At 41.8% G+C, this 25,558-nt stretch overlaps 1 protein-coding gene across 1 annotated transcript in view; it reads right to left on the bottom strand.

The window, feature by feature from the left end:
• The window catches only part of eys (eyes shut homolog), a gene marked incomplete at both ends in the record, with an annotated part of 268,937 nt that overhangs the window by 172,746 nt on the left and 70,633 nt on the right, over positions 1-25,558 (bottom strand). Inside the window, 7 exons of the mRNA XM_081351375.1 lie at positions 9,029-9,150; positions 15,591-15,788; positions 19,543-19,656; positions 19,913-20,026; positions 21,805-21,918; positions 22,274-22,396; positions 22,497-22,730. Of these exons, the coding sequence (XP_081207501.1) occupies positions 9,029-9,150; positions 15,591-15,788; positions 19,543-19,656; positions 19,913-20,026; positions 21,805-21,918; positions 22,274-22,396; positions 22,497-22,730 (1,019 nt within the window). The remainder of the gene's footprint in view (positions 1-9,028; positions 9,151-15,590; positions 15,789-19,542; positions 19,657-19,912; positions 20,027-21,804; positions 21,919-22,273; positions 22,397-22,496; positions 22,731-25,558) is intronic.

Below are 25,558 nucleotides of genomic sequence, written 5' to 3'. Positions count from 1 at the left end.
CGTCACGTCTGCCGAGCCTGTGTCTTCGGACAAGATGGCCGACGCGGAGCTGGTGTCCCCTGAGGAGATGGCCACTGGAACATTGTTTGAATATATTTCAACGCTACTTAAGATCCTAGAAACACCCAGGAATGTTCACGTCACGTCTGCCGAGCCTATGTCTCTGGACAAGATGGCCGCCGCCGAGCCTGTGTCTCCGGACAAGATGGCCGCCGTCGAGCCTGTGTCTGAACTTGAGCCGGTGGTGTCTGTTCCTGAGTCGGAGCTGGTGGTGCCAGTTCCAGTGCCCGAGCCGGTGGTGTCAGTTCCAGTGCCCGAGCCGGTGGGGCCAGTTCCAGTGCCCGAGCCGGTGGTGTCAGTTCCAGTGCCCGAGCCGGTGGGGCCAGTTCCAGTGCCCGAGCCGGTGGCGTCTGGGACATTGTCAGATTACTTCGAGCGTCTGGCCAGAATCCTGGAGATGCCTTTCGGACCCACAGTGTCCGTTCCTGAGCCGGAGCCAGTGTCCGTTCCTGAGCCGGAGCCAGTGTCCGTTCCTGAGCCGGAGCCAGTGTCCGTTCCTGAGCCGGAGCCAGTGTCCGTTCCTGAGCCGGAGCCAGTGTCCGTTCCTGAGCCGGAGCCAGTGTCCGTTCCTGAGCCGGAGCCAGTGTCCGTTCCTGAGCCGGAGCCAGTGTCCGTTCCTGAGTCTCTGCCTGTTCCTGTGTCTGTTCCTGAGCCGGTGGTGTCTGTTCCTGAGCCTGAGCCGGCTGTTCCTGAGCCCTCAGTGACCGCGACACTGGCCATTATGGCCACAGCCATGTGGTGTGTGTGGGCTACGCACACACTTGGGCCGGTGGTGTCTGTTCCTGAGCCGGTGGTGCCAGTTCCAGTGCCTGAGCCGGTGGTGCCAGTTCCAGTGCCTGAGTCGGTGGTGCCAGTTCCAGTGCCTGAGTCGGTGGTGCCAGTTCCAGTGCCTGAGTCGGTGGTGCCAGTTCCAGTGCCTGAGTTGGTGGTGCCAGTTCCAGTGCCTGAGTCGGTGGTGCCAGTTCCAGTGCCTGAGTCGGTGGTGCCAGTTCCAGTGCCTGAGTCGGTGGTGCCAGTTCCAGTGCCTGAGTCGGTGGTGCCAGTTCCAGTGCCTGAGTCGGTGGTGCCAGTTCCAGTGCCTGAGCCGGTGGTGCCAGTTCCTGTTCCAGTGCCTGAGCCGGTGGTGCCAGTTCCTGTTCCAGTGCCTGAGCCGGTGGTGCCAGTTCCAGTTCCAGTGCCTGAGCCGGTGGTGTCTGTTCCAGTTCCTGAGCCATGGCCGCCCGAGGGGTCGTCTCCGCCGTGGCCACCCGATGGACTGTCTTCTGCTCCGCCCTGGCCGCCCGAGGTGTCGTCTCCGCCCTGGCCGCCCGAGGTGTCGTCTCCGCCCTGGCCGCCCGAGGTGTCGTCTGCGCCCTGGCCGCCCGAGGTGTCGTCTCCGCCCTGGCCGCCCGAGGTGTCGTCTCCGCCCTGGCCGCCCGAGGTGTCGTCTCCGCCCTGGCCGCCCGAGGTGTCGTCTCCGCCCTGGCCGCCCGAGGTGTCGTCTCCGCCCTGGCCGCCCGAGGGAAAGTCTCCGCCCTGGCCGCCCGAGGGAAAGTCTCCGCCCTGGCCGCCCGAGGGAAAGTCTCCGCCCTGGCCGCCCGAGGGAAAGTCTCCGCCCTGGCCGCCCGAGGGAAAGTCTCCGCCCTGGCCGCCCGAGGGAAAGTCTCCGCCCTGGCCGCCCGAGGCATTGTCTCCTCTGTCCTGGCCGCCCGAGGGACCGTCTCCTCTGTCCTGGCCGCCCGAGGGACCGTCTCCCCTGTCCTGGCCGCCCGAGGGACCGTCTCCCCTGTCCTGGCCGCCCGAGGGACCGTCTGCTCTGTCCTGGCCGCCCGAGGGACCGTCTGCTCTGTCCTGGCCGCCCGAGGGACCGTCTGCTCTGCCCTGGCCGCCCGAGGGACCGTCTGCTCTGCCCTGGCCGCCCGAGGGACCGTCTGCTCTGCCCTGGCCGCCCGAGGGACCGTCTGCTCTGCCCTGGCCGCCCGAGGGACCGTCTGCTCTGCCCTGGCCGCCTGATGGACTGACGTTTCTGCCCTGGCCGTCTGCACAGTCTGCTCCGCCCAGGCCACCCGATGGACTGTCGTCTGCTTCACCCTGGCCGGCCGATGAACTGTCTGTGTCACCCTGGCCCCCTTTGAGTCTGTTACCCCCTGTTTCTGTTTCACTTCATGGACCTGGCCCCCCGTCCCTCCCCCTGATCCTCAACCGTGCCACCTCCCTCCTGAACTCTTGTTTTGTTCCGTGTCCTGTCTTGGAGTGTCTGGGAGCCACTCCGTAGAGGGGGGGTTATGTCACAGTGTCTGGTTTATGTTCTTTGGGTCACCACTAGATGTCCTCCTTCCTCACGGTGTCCAGCACACTCTTGAACTACATTCCCCATGATCCTTGTCTTTTCATTGCACTCAGCTGTCCCTTATCACTGATCATTGCACTCAGCCTGTTTCCCATTATCATTGTCATTCCCTGTGTATAAATACCCTGCCTGTTTAGTGTTTGTTACGGAGTCCTTGTTGTATTTCACGCCACTTCTGTGTCCGTTTCCTGCCTGTTCCTGTTTGTGTCTTGTTTTGGATTGCCTTATCGGATTTTGACCCATGCCTGGACTTGACCATTGCTTTTGGATCACCCTTAATAAATCTCATACTGCTATTGGATCTTCCTTTGTTTCATTAAGTGTGGAACGTGACAGGAACAACAGACAATCTGCATTAATGGGCACAATTTTAGGTAATAGTGGGCCCACAGCTTTTTTGCAGAAGTATTTCAGACGGTTAGCTGAAAAGACCTACACAATATAAAACACAAAACTAGGTATTTTGAACACCCGGTATAAAATATATACATCAACAATTAAACATACTTACAGGTTGTGAATCTGAGGAGCAAGTTGGTCCAAGTGGGTACTCTCCCGTCTTTTATGAATAAGCATTTTGTAAATCACATTTAGACCTCACAGAGATTTGAGAAGAAATCGTCTAAAGGTTATACTGCTGTTGTATCGCTGTGGTAATTCTAACCACTCATTACTCAGTTACGTGTAGCCGTAAAAAAGTGGGATTTGAATTACAGACGACTCGTTCAGAGTCGATTCTTTCTTTTGAGAGACAATAACTTTATTTATCATGCCCTTCTGGCTTCACAACTTTGCAGATCGTTTACATTCACAGACAGCTATATTACACACTGCATGAAAGATAATATTCAAAAAAGCATAATATGGGCACTTTAAATGTTTTGGTGTTTTTGAAAGAAGTCTCTAATGCTATTATATTTGAAAGAAAGAAAGAAAGAAAGAAAGAAAGAAAGAAAGAAAGAAAGAAAGAAAGAAAGAAAGAAAGAAAGAAAGAAAGAAAGAAAGAAAGACCACCATAGTGGAACCACAAAAGCTGCAGAACTGCTTTGAAAGATGTTCCAACATCACCACTGCTCTACACATGCCTAAAGCAAGATGATTTGCATCAGATAAGCACATCCTAGCTCTGTTGTCTATCATGTTTGTCCTTCCAGAGACCCACGTAACGGGCAGGTGGAGACTCCTGTTGGCAAACCAGCATGACAGAATCCGCATTTTCACAGAGAGAAAAAAAGGTCAATCTAATTTACTGACTGTTTGGAAGTAAAGCACTCCCATGTGACGTTCTACAGCCCCCCTCTCTCCCCATCCCACGCCCTCTGCTATATAATCAGCACGTGGAAATGTAGAATTTAAGAGCTCAATTACATGGTGGCTAAACCGTTTCCCAATCAGTGATTTCATACCTGTGACAGTAGAACAATCTTTTGAAGCGCTCATGCGGTGACCCTACCATTGAGCATATAGAAGCTATTAACACATTGATGCTATTCTAAAACTTTATTGCAGGCCGTAAACATGTCAGATGACAATTGCTCCATATTTCTTATAAATTGTTTCTTTTACATTTGTATGTACGATCAAATATTTGTCTTTACCTTCGAGTGTGACGTGGCTTTGAATGGACTGTTATGATGACTGCAGTCACCTCATAAGCCTTGCATGAACTTACTGGCTTGTTTCCATCCAAAGCTGCAATTTTTAACTTATAAACAAAGTTGTAAAATCGCATATAAAACATTTGCGAATAAAGCACCGTTTCCATACCGCATTGTGTCTAAGAGAACAAAGTCATCACTTTCTGGGAAATTTCCACAAAATATCTGTAATAAAAATGTAAGCTGCTGTAATCAGGCAAGCCATTGTGGATCTTTTTTCATACATCATAAATTACTTGCGCCTGAGAGCGTGCAGACGAAACACAATAAACTCATCTTGCGTTTGGAGGCGGATACCTGGTGCTTGGGAACACAATTGTGCGAGACAGTTCTGGGAGGTAATTATACTCAACTATTTCGATGACAGACTTTTGCTCAGGCATTTAAGAATGACCAAACCAACATTTGAGATGTTATGCAATAAAATTGTTTCGCTGATTAGTCCGGTTATCCAATCATGTGATCCGTTAAGTCACGTGAGATTTTTGTTGCATATTGAGGGATTTATTTGGTAAATGTGCTTCCATCGTAGTTTATGTGCATGTCTTCTTATCGGATATTATATATTTTTTTTAATTTATGCGCATCTTTTTTTTTTTCTTCCAATTTTTCAATGCCAAAGACATTGGATCATCTTTTGTCAAGGTTACTCTCTATGCATCTCTGAGATGATCTCATCCCGTAATGTAAAATAGCTACTCAAATCATTAATTAACCCAGCATGCAAAAGGGCTAATACCCCCGACTGCATCTCTGTCCACGGGACAGCAGCCTACAAACCGCCCACCTCTAGGTTTCGAGGGATGCCGTGAATAGCCCAATTGCATTCTCCATTCAGAAACCCTGTCCCAGGGTTGCATTATTCATCATGAATAAATGATAAACTATTTTTGCCCTTCTGCTCTGTACAGAGAGCTCCTGGAATAAAAATAGAGGAAAAGAAGAGAAAGTCTGTGAGATAAATAAGAAGAGAAAGGCTGGGGAGGGGCAGAAGAGTGTGAAATGAGAGCACAGAGCCTGGTATCTCTCTTTCTGGCTGTATTAGAGTGGGTTTGCTGAAGGGAAGGAAAAGCCGATTTGGGATCAGAGCCAAACAACTGCATGTCACACAGCTTCTGAGCCACTGATTGCTCTCATTGCCCCTCTCTTTGTTCTCAGAGATTGTGAGGTAACACAAGCTTAATCTACAGAACAAAACTGCAACTCAAAGAATGAAGACTCTGGACTTTTTGTCCTGACTGATATGACATTGTCCGTAAAAAAAAAAAAAAAAAAAAAGGATACTGGATATATGGATATATGTTAGAATTTTTTGAAAGACAACTTGAAATGACATTTCAACATATTCATCTTCAGTAATGTGACATTACCAAGTAAAATAAAGATTTGATTGGATTGTGAAAATATTGAACATAAGATTTAGACATTAGTTTTCCTCAGAAATATCAACAAAAAAAAGAAAAAATGCATTACATGTGGAGAAAGTACTCTGATGAAATATTATGAAAACATTTTTTTTTTCTTATAATATGTACTGATGAACTGTTCACAATAAGACCAGGGACATTAATGAAACATATGTTTGCATGAAAAACATGTTCCATTCATTGTTCCTGTAGAAACATATTCCCTGAAACAACCATAAAAAACTTTAAAGTAAAAATGTATTTGAAAAATGAACAACAATACAAAGTTATAAGACTGTGCACCGATTGAGGGAAAGAACTACAATACCATGAAGCAATGTGAATGACAATTAAATTACAGGGGTCATGAATTGAAAAATCAAACTTTCCTTGATCTTTTGACATTGTACTATATCCTGCTCGTCCAAAAACAGTTTTTATTGAAACCAAGCTCAGAAACCGACTCAACGAAAGACCGCCTCAGCAGAAGAAGATCAATGCCTACCTCTACATCATTGCCTCTTTAGCGCCGCTCACCGATTCGCTCATGTAATATTGTAGTAAATACGAGAGAGACACAAACACAGGATTACTGCATTAACAAAAACAGAGAAATGCTTCTGAGGTTTACAAGATGTTTTGAAGTGCCAAGTTCTGGAAAAACACAGTCTTTGCATTGCCATCCTTGTGGTCCTAACATTAAGAAAGCGTGGATAAACTTTATTTTTAATGAAGTTCCAGTCAGATCGCATCAGTAAAACACTGTTCGTTTGTTTTTAAACAAGACAAATGCGATGCAGGCTTTTTCAGAGAGACTGTAAATAAAAGATGATGCAGTGCCAACTATATTGAATCTGACTGTATTGTTGGGTGTTCCTCATGGCTCGGGTCCTGCTGCTGCTGAGGCACAGCGGCAATTCAGTTCATGGGGATCTGCCATCACCTGCTATATCCAGTGCCTTCTCTCAGGGTGTGGAAGCACGCACTGCGGTTTCTTCAATTATCTAGCTCTGAGGAGTTACATGTTGTAAGCATCGATGCAGGAGATGCTGAGCTGGTGGAAGTTGTGACTTGTGCTGTCACCAGATTGAATATCGACTGGCGAGCTGAGAAGCAGGACATTCATCCTAAAAGCAAATTAGATGAACGCTTCCTGCCCTCTTGTTCACAGCCTCCTTGTCGATTCATCGGTATTACGCTACAGAGAGCATGGTTATGGGGCGATGCCTAAGGTGGAAGAGAAGCTAGCTAGCTATCTCGCCCCTCAGTCTACATCGTCTCTAAAGGCCTCGACATTACCCACCAAATTGGTCAGAACAACCAGGCTTTGGTGGGTAAGGCTTATTCAGCAGCTGGTCAGACTGCAGCATATTTGCTTACAATGCCACTGGCCCTGACGCTGTTACAGAGTTGGGTCTGGCCACTGACTTTTCTCTCAGGGCCACCAAGGAGATGGCCAAATCAATCGGTCGCTCTATGGTCACTCTATGGCCAATGAACGTCACTTGTGGCTCAACCTGAGTGCAATCAAAGAGAAAGATAAAAGTTTTTTGATGGACGCCCGCTGTCCCCTTCTGGCCTATTCAGTGATGCTGTCAACACAGTCATTGATAGGTTTCAGGAGGCCAGCAAACAGGCAGCTGCGTTTAAAACAAAACCCTGGTTCCTATCCCAAGGTCCCGTGTTAGGAGCTCCTTGTCATCGCAAAATACTAATGACAGATGTTTCTTGCACGGGTAGGGGAGCGATCCTAGACAGTCGCTGGACTCAAGGTCTATGGAGGGGTCATTATCTCTCCTGGCACATCTACTGCCTGAAGATGATGGCTGTCTTTCTTGCTCTTAAGAATGTCCTCCCAGACCTCAGGGGCCACCATGTGCTCATCCGTACAACACATCGGTGGTCGCCTACATAAATCATCTGGGGGGTTTGCGCTTGCGTCCACTTTCCAAACTGGAACGCCAGGGGCTCAAGCCAGTCAAGTTCCTGACTCTTAAAGCATTGTTCCTCCTTGCTATTATGTCTCTTAAAACAGTATGATATATTCAAGCCCTGTTTGTTGCCCCTTCATGCTTGGAATTAGCACCTGGCATGGTGAAGGCATTTCTTCACCCAAGGCCAGGTTCCATCCCTAAGGTCCCCACCAATGTGGCTAGATCTATTGTGCTGCATGCCTTCTGTCCTTCTCCCTTCCAGGATTCAGACCAGAAAAAGAGTAATCTGCTTCGTCCAGTTCAGGCATTATATGCTTACATCCACAGAGCTGCCCTATGGTGTAAATCTGAACAACTGTTTGTCTGTTTTGAGTCTCCTAGCAAGGGGTCCTCAGCATCTAAGCAGAGGATGAGCAAGTGGATAGTTGAGGCTATCTCTCTTGCGTGTGAGTTAGCCGGACTACGTTCCCCTATGGCAGTCCAAGCCCACTCGACTAGGAGTATGGCTGCCTCTAAGGCTCTACTGTCAGGAGTTTCACTTCAAGATATTTGTGATGCGGTAGGCTGGTCCTCACTGCACACATTTGTGAGATTTTACAACCTGGACATGAGCTCTACACCAAGGGCACAGGTGCTCTCGTCTTAGTGCTCTTCATTACAATTTCACACTAGACAGACACTTGTCATTATGTCGGCATGGGTATAAATGTTCCCTCAATGTCAATCGACAGTGTGAAATCTCTTGAAAGGGAATGCCTCGGTTACGACTGTAACCTTGGTTCCCTAAAGAGGGAACGAAACGATGCGTCACCCTGCCATACTTCCTGCATGCCTGTCAGCGACTTACTTCAGCCTATTAGAAGCAAGTGTTGTACTGTTTGGGCATGCTTTATAGTTTCCTGGTTTGTAACGTCACCGGCCTGACTGATTGGACAATCACGCAGAGCGTTCCCACAGCCTCAATCGACGCAGTGTCTCATTCCCTTTTTAGGGAACCAAGGTTACAGTCATAACTGAGGCGTTTTTCCACCAGGAATTGAACTGTTAAAAATTTGAGGTTTATAAGTTATCATTAAAAATCTAATCCCCTATGGAGAAAATGAATATAGTTTTTACTTTCAGACCCCGACTGTTGCACTCAGCACTGTAGATGCCGGAAAGAAAAGACCAAATCACAATTCAGTATGCAAAACAGCAATAAGAAAGAAGAATAAAAGGAATTCAGAAAAAAAAAGTAAACAAAAAAAATAAAACGCATAACATACTTAAGTCTGAACATAATTTGTACATTAAATGGTTATATTTTATGGTATATTTCAAATAAATAAAAATATGGAATTTAATAAAAATAGTCAAGAGTGAATTAATTGCAAAAGTGTGTGGAGAAATAAATCATTGTTACAATAGGCCAATATGTTATTTGTACTATGGCAGATACGTCATTTTTCAGGTGGGCCTAGGAATGATTTAAATTTTATTAATTGCTTTGCACAGAGAACAATAATCATTTAACAACAGATGTTACACGCTTTAGTGGTTATTATACTTAGTTCCCATATGTATTATTCTAAGAACTGCTGTTGTTCTTTCATTAAGGGCTGTATATGGAAACTAAGTTAGTTGAAGATTAATTATCCTTACCAGATGGAGGTCCACACAAGTCGAGTTGTTTTCACACATGTTGCTAGCACAGTCATTGATGTCCTGCTCGCATCTCACACCAGCGTAACCAGGGTTACACAAGCAGTAAAAACTGTCCACAGCTGTAGTAAGAAACACAAAGAGACAGAAGAATCACCTTAGAAGATATGAAATCGAGTTTCCTGTTTTAGAAATGTAGGATTACAATTTTATTAAATGTTTAATTTAGTTTTTCCACAGCAATAGTATATAAACTGATAAAGTTTAGTAGACTGATTTCAGATGATTATTGAGTCTCCAGCAAGAGTCTCCTTTCCTGCCAGTCCTGTTTTCTCTATTGTCTTTTAAATGAGTCAGATCACTGAGATTCTCACCTTTCGGAGCCCAAATGGCTTTCAGAGCCCCTGGCCCAGACGTTGAATCGTTAGGTTGATTGGATTAGCTGTAGGGGAGACTTTCACCTTTTGTCTTTAATGGCTCTGGGATGGCTCTTGGAACCGGAGTTCCTGGCCAGTATCAGCATTTGAATAAGTTATGCTGATTCAATTGGACTAGTAGCGCTCTCAGAGTAGGGTGTGTTCCTACTTCATTTGCATGCTTTGTTCAGAGTCTCCTCCTCTATGTAATCCCTCCCCCTTGGAATGTATATAACTACAATGCATACTGTATTAGATTTAGACTTTGGTGACTGCAGCTACCGACAGCTCGTGTTCTCAATAAAGAATCCTGCTGAAGAAAGATCCAAGTCTCCTGGTCGTCGAATCTGAGTTTCCAACAGAAATAACAAACATTTACAGACACAGTGCCATGATCTCTCGAACTTGGTTTTACAAACACTAAAAAATTCAAGGACGATGTAGGTACAATGTTAATCTCTGGCATCTTTTTCAGGGGTGGTTATGCAATGTTGGTGCACGGATCATAGCAAGCAATAAAAACATTAAAACTGAAAATTATTCTTATAATTAAAAAAAACTTTTTCTATTTTAATATGTTTTAAAATGTATTTTATTCTTGTGATGGCAAAGATTACTTCAGTCTTTAGTGTCACATGATCATTCAGAAATCAATTTAATATGCTGATTTTTGAATGATTATCAATTTTAAAGCTGTACTGATTCAGAATTTATTTGAAATAGCAATCTTCTGTAAATGTATTTACTTTCACGTTTGATCAATTTATTCAATAAAAAAAAAAAATCGTACTGATCCCTACATTTTGAACGGTATGTGTCTCCAATGTTTCACATCTTATGATACAATTTGATGGACTTTTTGCATCCTAACACAGTTAGATAACCTGCAACTATGATCTTTTTGTGATACGTAAATCTATAATAATGTGATGAAAATACTCAATCCATGTGCAGAAAATATGGGATGACAGTGCATATTGAACAATTTAAAAGTGGAATACCCTGCATAGAACAACAATTACTTTGCATAATAACAATTACTTTTAGATTTTCAGATTTTAAGACATGACCAAACATTCAATCTGTTTACTTATTTTTTTTTACGCTCTACAAACACCTAATATTTTTAAACTCTATATTTTCCTCCATAGCCCACTGAAGTCAAAAGACTTATATTCTCATATTCTCGCTTTTGTCTGTAAACCTTTGTCTCTAAAGCGTATCAGTAAAATTGACTTTCTCTGCTTGTGAAATTCCGTGCTCATTTATACTCACCCCAGCAGCTGGAAACACAGCGTGTCCAATTAAATGTAAAATGTGTGTTTGTGTAGCGATCTCTTTTACAAATGCTACAAGAATGTTGCTGTCCACTGTCTTTGCGTTGTATCTGACTTACATGAAACCTAATGACCCATTCCACAAGCCTTTAATCATTAATGGCATTGAGGAGAAATGCATCCCCTGCCTTTCTGCTGCAAAACAGCAGCCTGTGACAGAGGTAATTGTGGGTTCTTACAGCCGCAAATTTATTACCAGGCCTATGCCGGGTCCCAGGATTCTTCATTATCCCTTGGATTTACCACGTAATCTATGCTGCCACTCTGTCTTTGTGCGTGTACCTGCGATTACTCTCATTAAATTCTTACTCTCATTAAATTACTCACACCAGCTGCTCAAGAGATACACCTTGCTCTCTCACTCTCTTCCCACACAAACACAGCAGATCACACACCTCCTATATGGCAGACAGGCCTTGAGGCACTACATGTGTGGAGCTGTTTTTGCTGGTGCAGTCTGGGAGGAAGTAAACAAGTAAACTTTGTCTGACTGAGCTTGTTGGAAATGGAGATGATGGTAGACAAGACAAAGTGGATGCAGGTCGGACTACAAGTGGTGGACGAGGAATACTTGGTTGCCTGGTTACAAAATCGTCCTTCACCGCTGTTACCATCTTGCCTCAGAGCATAGTAGTTAACTGCAGGTTGCTCTGGGAGTGCAATTATTGAACTACATGTCGGTTTAGATAAAAAGCATCTGCTAAATGGCAGGTAATTAGAAGTAAGATTAAAGTAGTAGTACAAGCAAAATATAAGATAGCATATTATAACATAACAGCACAGTTCAGCTCAGTGTATAGCACATGGTTTTTCAACCGGTGGGTCGCAAACCATTTTGAGTGGGTCACCGAGTGTGTTGTCAAAGCAACAACAACAACAAAAATACTTAATTCTAAATGTTTTCCTGATGCAAGACTTTTATTTTGAAAGATGTGCGTGAAAGCTGTTGACTCTTGATGCATTTCAAGTAAAAAGTGCCTGAGAAAAAACCTGATTCAGTATCTGCAGTCAGATGAGATATTGTCAGGTTATTGGTGAGTGTCATTATTCGAATGTTATTTTCGTAACATGTTATAAAAATAAAAAGTCTCTCACCTCAGAAAAAACTAACATCCCTGTCCTGTCAGACTTTATCTGACTTTTTGATTCAGATCTTTGTTTTGAACGTCATATAAACAGAGTTGTGAAAGCATCTTTATTCAGTTGTTTAAACTGAAACCTATTCTTTCAGCCGAGGATTTGGAGACTGTTGTGCATGCTTTTATTTTCAGACGGCAGGATTATTGTAATGCTTTATACTAAGGAATAAATGAAGCCTTCAGTATGTCTTAAATGCAACAGCAAGACTCTTAACTAATACCAGGAAAAGGGATTATATAATACCTGTGTTGATACCTCTTCAACGGTTACATGTAAAATACAGAATGTAATACAAGTTGTTAATGTTTGTTTACAAAGCACTGCATGATCAGGCTCCAAAGTATATAAAAGATATGTTAATCCCCTACCAATCTCAAAGACTCTTGCGTTCCTCTCAGAGTATGAGTTTAACTGTCCCACAATCACATTTGAGGCGTAGAGGAGATCTGGCTTTTGCTGCTCCTGCACTTTGGAATGAAATGCCCATAAACTGGGCTCAGACTACAGAAGTTTAAGTCCAATTTATGCCTGATTTACTCCCAACATCTGAGAAAAAAATCATGTCCAGGGTATCAGTTTCGATCTTCGGCCCAGATTTTCTGGTAATGTGAGGCGTTTACAGATCAAATCTTAAACCTCCCGATCTGCTCACGGACACATTGGGGCTGCCCCAATAATATCAAACATGTTTGATATTTAGGATTTTAAATCGGGATGATTACGACTATGGTTACATCAGTACTTCCACAATAGCCAATAGGAACAAGTCTACAAGGAGGCAGAAGTGGTGGATCTTTTGAAATGGCGACCGCAAAACAACAAGCAGCTGTACGGGGCCAGTGGACAACGGTGATGGAGGAACGGCTGGTCGAAATGTGGCAATAACACAGCTGCCTTCATAATGTCTCCTCAAAAGAAGTTCTTCTTTCATTTTTTCTCGCTACAAAGAGTAAGTATTGATACAGCAAGTTGCCATGACACAGTATACATTCTGTTTATATCCGCTTCCCCGTGAGATCACGTGAGGTGCTAAATCTGGCATGATGATCTTAAGAATATCTTGTAGTGTGTGATTCACCACAATTTTCAAATATTGTAGTGTGTGCAGGTTTGGGACTTAAAAGAGGAAAATCTGCAAAGATTCTCCTCATGTGCATGATGCAACCACCTGATTTCACAATCGGTGGTCACAAACTCCTGTAGTCTGAGCCTGGCTTTATCTATCCTCATCATGTATGGACACTTGGTGATCTAAGTGATCTAAAGACTTATTTCATCTGGCCATTGGTGTTTGATTAGGTCAGAGAAATGTGAATGATTTGCTGCATGATGGATGACTTGATTTTTGTGATTTATTGTTATTATGGTTATAATAATTCTAGTTTTATGCCATTTATGTACTGCACTTTCACCATTCTTATGGTTTTGAAAGTGATTTATAAAGAAAAATTGAGTTGAGTTTAGTTGAGTTAAGTTAAGTTAATTTGAGAAAATGTGAGTCCCATAGCCAAACCAGTTGAGAACCACTGGCATAGCATATACTGGTAATATGCCAAAAAAAAAAAAATTGCTGTAGTCAGTTTCATGCATTAAAGTTAGACTCCTTAGTAGCACTTTGTCTTAGGCGAAACCTAAAAGTCTTTAGCCACATCAGTATATGGACAAACACTTTTATATAGAACACATTGAGTTCCCAACATGAAACTATATAGTTAATGTTATAAGATTAATGTTTCACTGCTTGGGGATTCTGCTTTATAAATTATGCTCTCATTTTCATGATCACTGCTAGTTTTTTGTTGTGTGGTGATTGATTGATGTTGATTGAAGTTTATTGACTCTTACATTACATTTTCAAGAGGTCTTCTGCTTCCGAGACAAGCAGCCTTACCAAGCAGTCATTTAAAACTGCATTATGAAGACAAATGAACATTTCAAGTATTGCTAATTGAAAATTTGCTGAACAACAGATCTGCAGCTGCCATTACAAGAGCTTGACTGAAGGAGACATTTAGTATTTAACAAATCCAAGTTGGCTAAAGTAGAGAAGACAATTATTCTTGTTGAAGTCAAGAACATTAAATAATCATGCTGGCTTAATTTTTAAACTTTTCTTAACTTTATTTTTTGATTATTTAAATTTTCTTCAGTGCAAAGATAAATTTAGTTGTCTAAGGCACTGTAAAAATTTGAGAAAATTCAATGTGTCAAGATTTTGGACTTTTTCCCAACTTACTGTAGTGTACTATTGTTTAGTCTAAAAAAAGTAAGACTTTTCAAACAAACACACCACTTGATTCTTCAAGAATAAAACTACAAAGAACTTCAGATTATTCTGAATGTAGGCTCTAAATTTAAAGCTCTAAAGCAGTGGTTGTCAACCTTTTTGACTCCAAGACCACCCATTGTCAGATAATATTTGAATACTTTTTAAATTTATTGACTTTTCCACATCTAGAAATCACACTTTTAAAAGTACCTCATTTATACAGATTTTTCAAGACTGAGAAATACAATGACAGCTTATATCTTAATTGTTGTAGCTGTTTTATCTTATTTTGTCTTTTAAATAATTTTATGTTAAGTTTGCTGAGGCCCCTTAGTGGGTCCCGGCCCCCAGTTGAGAACCACTGCTCTAAAGATCACTGCAAAGACTTCTGGAAAACAGTAAAACTTCAGAACGGAGGCATTCAAGTCTGTTCATTACAATCTTGCAAAGATAAATCCTAAAACAGGATGGTTAGCAGGATGATAGCAAAATAGGGGTTTTCAGCCAAAACGGATACTGGACAACATGCACTGAATTTGAAAGTGTTTTCTGTTAGCTTGAGGGGACAATTTATAGCCTCTTTTAACTGTAAAATCGAACACAGTTTTGAAAGTCAAGGTTTGTCTTCCTCTCACTGCAATGACATTCACCATTATACTACATGAAATTAAAACTTTATCGCCCAAATAAATTACTGTCAACTGGAAAACATATTTAATGCCTCATTTTAAAGGCTTTTTGCTGTATACATCATGTCTTAAAGGTGAAGGTGTAAGTGCCTAATGCAATTGCAAAGACTGTTTTCAAACAGGTTTCCCGAACACTGTCCACCGTTGGTTGTGTGCAATAAATTTTCATTTAGCCTACACATTGAACAGCATCAAGTGAGTTACAGCTTCCAATTTTAAAGTACTTCATTGCAAAGGCCTACGTCGTGCTTTGCAATCTGTAATCCTTAACTGACAACATGTATTTGATCTATGGCTTTTGTAATGATTTATGCAGGAGATGCAACACAAAAGGGCAAAAAACAGCTTATTGGATTGCTGAGGGAGAACAACACCCTGCCTTGGGCTTTGATTGTATTAACTCTGTCATTTATCATCCATTATTCAAATTACAAAGCAGCAATTATGCCTTACGGATCCTCGCTCACAGCTGGAGCAAGACACTTGTCAAAAGTACCAAAGCAAATGTGACCTGGTCATACTGAATGGAGTAACTTGTGTCTTATAAAACTGCTTATTAAACTAAGTCATGCCAAGACTGTCAAAGGGGTAAACCGACAGTGCCTTTGCTCCAAAAAGAGTGCCTCTATAGAGTACCCATGTGCTTATGAAACTGAAGGGAAATGTTTTAAGTTTGGGAGTTCAAGGCTGAGAAATAACTACAGTATTTACCGTCGTAACAGAAGCCATGCAGACAGGGGTTGGAGCTGCACTCGTCTATGTTGATCTCACAGCGGGCCCCCGTGAAACCCTGGCGACATCGGCACCGGAAGCCCAGAGGGAAGAGGACGGGATCAGCCTCCTCCATGCACTCTGCCCCGTTATCACACGGATTAACGGCCTCACAGGGCAGCAACTCACAGTTAATCCCTGAAATTCCAAATACAGTATGAGAAATACAATTCCATCCACAACAAAAACAACAACAACGGAAAATGTTCAACTGTTTGTTCACTCAACAAATTCTCATGATTAATTACTTAAAAGGCCTCTATTCTCACATTTAAATCAAAAGCAGCCCTGTCACCTCTAACTGACCAACGCATTTCCATGACTTTTCCAAGGTAAAAAAACAAACAAAAACTATGTTTTCTAAGGAGTTGGAAATTATTCTGATGTACATTTACTGTACATACATATAAGAAAAATCTAAATAATTCAAATTAAACTACTTCATGGACTACAATTATTTTTTATTGAATCTGAACCATCACAATAATGACTTTTTCAGTCACAAATAAAAAAATAAAACATAAAAATAAACTAGTTTGGCTCATCTGGTTTTAGATCTTGATCTGTTACCAAAATTAGTTAGTTATTATAAAAGGACTGCCAGATAGAGATGTGTAGTCAACTTGGTCAAAACTAAAACCAGCCTCAACAAACCTTATAATGGTAATAGATATTGGACCAAAACTGATCAGTAAAGCTAGGTTTCACTAGGCTAGTCTGGTGGCAACTTTTTTTTGTTTGTAAAATGGAACAGACAAAAATGTATAGAAAACGAACAGTACAAGAACCCATTACACATTGGACTTTGAGATACCGTAGTTAAGAACAACTCCAATGAAAAAAATAGCTGCAAGCAGAAATTATTGGGGCCACGCAAAAAGAACACGATAAGTCATGCCAGCATGGCTGGGAGTATCAGACCAACAGCAACAATGAGCAATTAAAGACGTATGAAGATGATTTTAGGCAAAAATGGTTGAAAAATCAAGTACAGTCAATAGTAAAATGATTTAATGGTTTATAACTTTTGACCAATAGGTGGCGCTGTGACCAAATTGATGTGGTGTGGTCAGAGAAAGGTGACAATGACACAGGCAGAGTTTGGTGTCAGTATGACAAAGCACTGCAGAGATCCAGCCTCAGAGTCGTTTTGGCATCATGCCATCAACTATATTGATGCGTCTGTCGGGAATAAATCCTTAACTTTTTGTCGGCCCAGTCGAAGATGACTTGAATTTGGTGAAAATCGGACTTATGGTCTAGGAGGTGTTTGAAAAAGTAGATTTTTAAAGAAAATCAAAATGGCGGACAGGAAGTTTGGCAAACTCTGTCTGGCAACACTGGTATCTATGTTCTTGGAATGACCCAAGGAATCTATTAAGACAAGTCTCATGAAAATAGGCTAAATTAATTAAACGCTATTAGCATTTATTAAAATTTCATTAAAACCTTTGACCACAAGGTCCCGAAACTTTTTGAGTACCTTCAGTGCATGGTGCCGATGTCACATACTGAGATTTGCAGTGATACACCAATGTATTCGTAAAATATAGCCTTTTAAATCATAATACTGTATTGTAGTTAGTGCGGATTTCATGTTTTGTTCAATTATTAGCTACACCAAGTGGCGCAATCCAACCACTTTTTTTATGTGTCCTCAGAGTGTTCTCAAAATATCTCATTTCGTTTAGGAGTTATAGAAATGTATATTTATGAGAACACAAAAAAATCACCCATGTCCGACTTTGCATTTTTTTTTTTTTTGTCACTTACTATCAAACTTTTGACATTTGCCCAACAGAGTATAGCCAACGACCTATTTTAAAATTTTGCTATGGTGGTTTTGGAGATATTCACAAAAATGGTTTAAATGCTAAATCACAACGTTGCACAAACCATAAGGCGAGACCTAGCATGTTTGGTATCGTTGGACTCTGCAAGGATTCAGGAATCTAAGTAGATGACTCCAATGAAAATAAGTCAACCACAACCAAAGTTATAAGCATGTGAATATTTGATTTTACCACTAGGTGACGCTGGCTCGAAACCTCTCAGGCTCCTCCTAGTTTTGTAACGATCCGTGGATGCATTCATAAAATAAAGGATTCTACTAAATTCAAAATGGCCGACACCCAAAATGGCCAACATGGGAAAATTGGATATCATTGGACTCATGGCCCTGAATCTAATGAGACCACTTTTATGATTTTTGGGCAAACCTTTCAAAAGCAAAAATAGCCATTTTTAATATCTCCGGACCATTAGATGGGGCTGTGCCGAAATGCTGCACATTACTTTAGGTCATGCTTGTGAGGACATGTGCTAAGTTTGGTCTAAATACGCTAAAGCGTTGCAGAAATAGCCTCACTTCCAATTTGGAATTCATCTAATTCATTCCCAAGTTTTTCGAGAACGGTTAAGTTGATCAAAAAGCTTTTAATAACGTTTGTTAATAACGTTAATAACATATGGAGATGATGTGAGCCAATTTTTTGTGAAAATGTGACGAAGCATCGAGATCAAGTTTGAAAAAGTAGGCTTTTTACAAAATTCTAAATGGCGGGAACATTTTTATGATGGAAAATTATGTAATAGGGTGCAATCGGTGCAACTTCGAATCGAAGGAAAACATTATTTTGTTTTTAGCCCTTATGGTTCAAAAGTTATTAGCATAACCATGAGTTAAACTTTGGACCAGGTGTTGGCGCTAGAAGGATTGAATTTTGGACTCCAAAATAGGTGTGGTAAATGTTGGGGTGCTATAGACTTCCAGAGCGGAATAATAATCATATAAACACCAACGATTACGCACCTTTGGTGCTTGGCCCCTAATTAATAACATGCCTTAGATTGTCTAATTACACACATGGCATTGTTTGGATCTGGCTGTTACGAACTCTCAGAGTTTCAATTAACACGCATAGAGTGCACACTGTATTTTAGCCAGAGTCTAGACACTAGATCAGTTAGTAAGGGATAGCTGTGTAAAGGGTAGTTTAATGTTCTCAGAATCCCCCCACATAAACACTATGCATGTGTGTCTCAACAGAGCATGCAAAGCTGTCAGTGCCTTTTTTCCTCGATTTCAATACAGAATAACCGATATCATCATTATCCCTGACAACCTAATTTGCGCGTCTAATGGAAGCATGATCCGTGATCTTTGTTTGAATATAAGCAGCAATGACTGAGCCGCCTGATTGATTTTAGATGAGCTGCATTCTGTGTCCGGAATTGACCATCATACATACACACACAAAAAAACAAACAAACAAACAGAGAAAACCCAATAGTGCACATAATATAGCTGTGTAAAACAGGTGTATACACAAAGCAGATAAGATTTCAATAAATCCTGATCTGAATAAAATAGTCAAAGAGCACAGCACTCTAGAGGAAATTTGTCCTGAGATTTGGGTCTGATTTGATCCACCTCTGAACTGAATGTGTGTGTATGAATGCAGGGCTTAATAAAAAATTATCTTCACCAAAATGTTCAACAGGAAGTCAATTTTGAGGTTAACATCACAACATTTCTGTAAATGAAAACCATACATTGTAAAGGTGAAATGCATTAAAGAGAATCCCATTTTTACCTGCCAAAAATGCCACCAAAACGTAGACTATAAAAGCAACTGGCTGAAACCAGATTATGTTGATTTTCTATTTTTATTTTCATATTTTACAATTTTTTATTTTTTTTTAAATATACTTTGAATTATACATTTTACTGGACATAAATACAATTTAAATTAATCAATTTTGTGGACAATGAAGATGACGATGTGGCAATGCTGACTGCATGAGTTCAGACAGGTGAGAGGAATGCTCTCTGAAGTTAATTAACTCTGCTTTTCTTCACCCTTCACCCCACTCCCTCAGTCTTCATTACCTTTGAATGGAGCCGCACATCGGCAGTAGTAATTACCCGGTTGGTCAATGCAGGTGCCTCCATTCTTACAGGGATATGAGACACACTCATTGATGTCCAGTGAACACTCAGGACCTTTAATGCACAATATAAAACAAAAAATAAAAGTTATCATGCAAGTGAGATCATTGAAGGAAGCTCATCTATCTTTTCAAGACACATGAGAGACAGTTTTCCTGTCTATAAAACATAAATTACCAAAATAAAACAACACATTCACATTCAACAGCTTCATTGTATTTTTTTTTCAGGCTTGGGCCCCTTGAGACCAATAGAGAACCAGTGTAGAAATAATCAATGTGATATTGTACTAAAAAAACATTAGACACACCAGAGAAACCTGAAGGGCAAATGCATTTAAAGCCATCTGAGAGGTCCAAACACGTGCCATTGTTCATGCATGGTGATGACTGGCATTCATCTATGTTTATTTCACATAAACTACCTGAGAAGTGAGAGAAAAAGAGAAAGGCACACAAAAAGAAGAAAATAAGAATGAGAGTTGTCGTAGAAATTCCCATGCCAACCAATTAAACTGAAGTTTTCACTGCACAAAGAATCTGGAATAAAAGTAAAAAAAAAAAAAACTAAAAAAACAATCTAAAATCCCTTTTAAGCCTTCGAGCAATACACCTCCTGGTTTGAAATGAAAGTAGATGAATTTACATTCTGTTGGGCAGAAAGTTCCTAAAATATACTGAGAGCTTGAGTTGACTCATACTGCCAAATGAGCCTATTTCCTTTCCAATTTGCATGAACATGAAAGAATTAAGTGGAAATTACTCTCGAAATAGAAATTTAATGTGGTTGGATAAGAACTAAAAGTGTCCCCCTGTTTTAAAGAGGAGTTTGTAAACTAAACATGACACACTAAACGATAATGTCTCTTCAAACTTCAAGTGTGCAATTTTTTTCGATAATAAAATGCTTCTATCCCCGTTTAAAGTGCAGACTGCAGAGACAACTCGAAGTAAGCCATTTGCAGGTCAAGTTTCCTGTGGCGATTTAAAAACATTGCTCTATTTGTTTGAATGGTCCGACAACTTCTGGCTCAACCAGACCACTTTCACATAATCAGATGACGCATAAATGACTTTAAAGGAGAACTCCGGTCAATTTTAACATTGAGCTCATTTTTTTGTACATTTGGAGTGCTGTCAATACATAGAACAACGACAAAAATCGGTGTTGCCTACACCGAGTTATTCTATTTTTAAAATTTGCACCCTATTGACTTCAATGGGGCAAGTAGTAAGCCTGCTTTTTAGCCTCTTAACATCCTTGATGTGTCATTACAAGTGCACAGAAAATGTGAGTGATTCCTTCCGAGTGAACACGGGTGAATCTGACTGCAATAGATGTTATGAGATATTAATAAAAATGAAGTTAATTCAGCCAGCGCTCATACCTCTGTTTACTTCCTGTTTTCGGTGGAAGGCCATAGTAATCGATTGTCGAGTTCACGCGCGTGATCATAGGCACTAAACCTATGCGCGTGAACTCATGTACAAAAAAATGAGCTCAATGTTAAAATTGACCGGAGTTCTCCTTTAAGTCATTAACATCGTAAATTTTATATTTTCATTTTCAAATTTAATGTAATTTATAACACTATACTTTGTGTTTTCTTACCTTGTTATTACTGTACGTTTCAGCAAACTAGTTAACACTGCTGCATGAGTGTTTCTATGGCTGAGGGAGTGACGGCAATGAATCAATATCAATAATAATTTTTTTTTTTGGGGGGGGGGGGCTTTCGCTACTTATATTTGTAGTAGTTTCTGCTCACCAATATAGAAGTTTACCCAACTTTGAGGATTTCCACTTCTGAGAACCCCGAATTGAGAAAAGGGTCTATGATGTGAGATTTTTATGGACAAAAAATTACACACTTCACCTTTAAGCTCCACGAATAAGACAAATCTATTTTAACTGATACTACTACTAGCACTACTAATACAACTTCAATATTATTTATAAATAAATAAATACAACAACCCCCATGTTCCTTTTTTAAGACAAGAGGCCATAATGTGCCTATGGTTATTACCATTGCAGGTTCAGGAGTGACACCTAATCTACAGTCTGTAAACTCCCGCAAATATAATTTAAAGGATTTAATCCCACACTTAAACGTGGTTGTCAATTTCAAAATGTAACTGTGTGGCCTTTATCACCCAAATTCAGACAGTGAAACTAAGATGGCAGGAAGGAATTATGTACCTGTGGTCCCGGCAGGGCAGAGACAGCTGAAGGAGTTAAGCTCATCTGAGCAGGAAGCTCCATTCTGACAGGGTTGACTAAGACACTCATTTACTTCAATCTCACAGTGATTACCTTGAAAAGAAGGGAAAATGTTCATTTCATTAAGGATTTCCTCGCAAATACAGGGGCCGAGATGCTGCTTCAAATAAAATAACCCACAGCTAATGATGAGGTGCTATGAAAAAAAAAAAAAAAAAAAAACTGTCCAAATATTTCTGTCGTCAAATGGATGCCAGTAAATGTGATGGCAGGGCTATGCAGCTTAGAAAATTCTCCTTGATAAGCAGACGGTCAACTAATATCTTACAATACAGGAGCAGATTTGAGGTCGTAGGCCTTTTAAACACAGCTCAACATAGGGGAAGTGAATGTTAGAAAACTGGACAAAGGAAAAATTGCTCTAGAAAATTGCTTGTGGTGAACTTACCAACGAACCCAGGTGCACAGAAACAGTCGTAGGCATTGATGCCATCTTTACAGATACTGAGTGCACCACAGGGCTTATCCAGGCAGTCATCAATGTTTACCTCACAGAATCGTCCTTGTAACCCTACGAAGAAATCAAAACAGGGTAAGGGTTAAATGGATGCTTTAGTGAAAATGTGGACAGAGGGACTGGCCGGAGACAGACTATAAGAAATCACTCTTACCAGGCAAACATTCACACACGAAGCCCAGAGGGATATTCACACACTTTGATCCGTGATGACACAATCCCTCGACGCAGTGACTGATGGAAATTTCACAAAACAGGCCTGTATAGCCATGGTGACACGTGCACTTGAAACTGCCCCGCTGTTCTTCGCACATGGAAGTGCCCTTCGTATCACACGGGTTGGAAGTGCAGCCTGTAGCCGGCATGGAGCAGTCATGTCCTGTGAATCCTGTGTGAAATGGGATGAAAGCGCTGATTGATGTGGACTGGGTTCAATGGAGACACTTCAGCTGTCATGCCTCAGTTGACACTGTTGCCAAATGTTACTTCATGCCTTTACATCCTCTAGAAGTGGTATAAACAGACATAAAACACAAATATAATGCCAATCAATTAACATTGAATTGCTGCAGGATGCAGGTTACATTACTTGCACTCAAAAATTCAACTCAGCTCAGCTGTGCTCAACTCAAATAGGATATTTTGTATTTTTGGGACCTTGACTTTTCAAAAACAAATGGATACATCATGCCAATAAACGTAATGAAGTAAACCCAATAAAACTTACCAACCTCACCAGTAAACCGGTTTACACAAAAATCGAAATCTGTGGTATAGGGACCGTATTTCACTTGGTGGACATTTGCAATAGGTCTGCCCTCCCAGACTATAGCAGGTACCAATGTATGGGCAGACCTTATCCAAGGATGTGCAATCAGTGACAGCCATGGAACAGTTCTTATCTTGGAGAGGCAGCAGATAAAAAGCACAACAACTCAAGTGAAGCAGAGGTCACAACCCAAGAACACATCCTGTCATCAAAGTTCCAATCAAGTGGCATGTAATTGACATTGCTAATCTGAGACAGTCAACAACTGAAGAGTAAACAACACCTTGGATTGGAAGTGTTTACCTCTTTATTATTATTTTTTTAACTGCGTCATATTTTCTCTTTTTTCCCCTCCCTCTGCAATAATTAATACTAGATAATTATGCTTATACTAAAGTATTTCATGTCAATAAAGCAACAATAATTTGGAGGGGAAATATTGACAAATTCAATAAAAATGAATAAAACACAAAACTTGGTTAAGGTATTTATCTGACAAAATCACAGGCTACAACATATTTCATTTGTTCTCTGTTGTTTTGCATGTTGTCATCATTACTTTGTATGGTACCCTGGCCAGATATTATGCCCCCTCAATTTGTCATGTTTCACTGTGTTATCACAAATAAAACAATTGACTCCAAGCACAACTATGCAATATCCTTACAAAATCTTTAACAAAGTTTTAAGATGTCAATTTTCCTAGGCCGGACATCACTTTTGGTCGCTACTGTATAATGCTAAAAATAAGACACTATACTCACTGCTTGACATGACAAATACCAATAATTACCCATATATTTTTATTTACACTTACTGTATTATTTTAACTTTTACTAATGTTTTTCCATTTAATTTATTATGTAGTTACGTAACAATGACTTTAATATCAATATATATCCATCCATCCATCTGCTTCCGCTTATCCGGGGCCGGGTTTGGAGGTGCTGATTCTCATCCCAGCCGCTTCACACTTGACTGCAAACAGTCCCAGTGCACGCTGAAGGTCCTGGTCTGATGAGGCCAACATGAAAACTTCATCCACAAAAAGCAGAAATGAAATCATGTGGTCCCCAAACCGGACACCCTCCGGCCAATGGCTGCGCCTACAAATTCTGTCCATAAAAATTATGAGCAGAACCGGTGACAAAGGGCAGCCCTGCCGGAGTCCAGCATGCACCGGGAACAAGTCTGACTTACTGCCAGCAATGTGAAACAAGCTCCTACTCCGGTCGTACAGGGACCGGACAGTCCTTAACATAGGGCACCGGACCCCATACTCCCAGAGCACCCCCCACAGGACGCCACGAGGGACACAGTCGAATGCCTTCTCCAAATCCACAAAGCACTTGTGGATTGGTTGGTAAAACTCCCATGAACCCTCCAGCACCCTGGAGAGGGTATAAAGCTGGTCCAGTGTTCCACGACCGGGACGAAAACCGCACTGTTCCTCCTGAATCCGAGGTTCTACTATCAGCCAAATTTTCCTCTCCAGTACCCTGACATAGACTTTCCTGGGAAGGCTGAGAAGTGTGATCCCCTTGTAGTTGGAACACACCCTCCGGTCCCCCTTCTTGAAAAGAAGGACCACCACCCCGGTCTGCCAGTCCAGAGGTACTGTCCCCAACATGCTGCAGAGGCGTGTCAGACAAGACAGCCCCACAAAATCCAGAGACTTGAGGTACTCAGGCCGGATCTCATCCACCCCCGATGCCTTGCCACGAGGAGTTTCTTGACTACCTCGGTGACTTCAGCTTGGGTGATGGACGAGTCCACCTTCCTCAATGGATGACGTGTCGGTGGGATTGAGGAGATCCTCGAAGTATTCCTTCCACCGTCCAACGATATCCCCAGTTGAGGTCAACAGCTGCCCACCTCCACTGTAAACAGTGTTGTATAGGGCACTGCTTGCCCCTCCTGAGGCGCCGGACAGTTTGCCAGAATCTCTTCGAGGCCAACTGATAGTCCTTCTCCATGGCCTCACCGAACTCCTTCCAGGCCCGATTCTTTGCCTCCACAACCACCCGGGCTGCAGTCCGCTTGGCCCGTCGGTACCTGTCAGCAGCCTCTGAAGTCCCACAAGCCAGCCAGGCCTGATAAGACTCCTTCTTCAGCTTGACGGCATCCCTTACTTCCGCCACCACCGGGTGCGGGGATTGCCGCATCGACAGGCACCGGAGACCTTACGGCCACAGCTCCGAGTGGCTGCATCGACAATGGAGGTAGAGAATATAGTCCACTTGGACTCAATATCTCCAGACTCCCTCGGGATCTGGTCAAAGCTCTGCTGGAGGTGGGAGTTGAAGATCTCTCTGACCCCCAAATTCCACCGGCTGCGTTACGGCTCCGGCACGGCGGCGGAGTCAATAGGTTTCCATTAAAGTCAATGAGTGTATTTCCACTGAATGCGGTACAGCTGCGTTCCGACTCCGGCGATCCGCAGCCCT

The sequence above is a fragment of the Scardinius erythrophthalmus genome, assembly GCF_964197995.2.
Source record: "Scardinius erythrophthalmus genome assembly, chromosome: 21".
Taxonomy (NCBI): Eukaryota; Metazoa; Chordata; class Actinopteri; order Cypriniformes; family Leuciscidae; genus Scardinius; species Scardinius erythrophthalmus.
The sequence above is the reverse complement of the archived record's forward strand: the minus strand, read 5'-3'. Positions and strand labels throughout refer to the sequence as shown.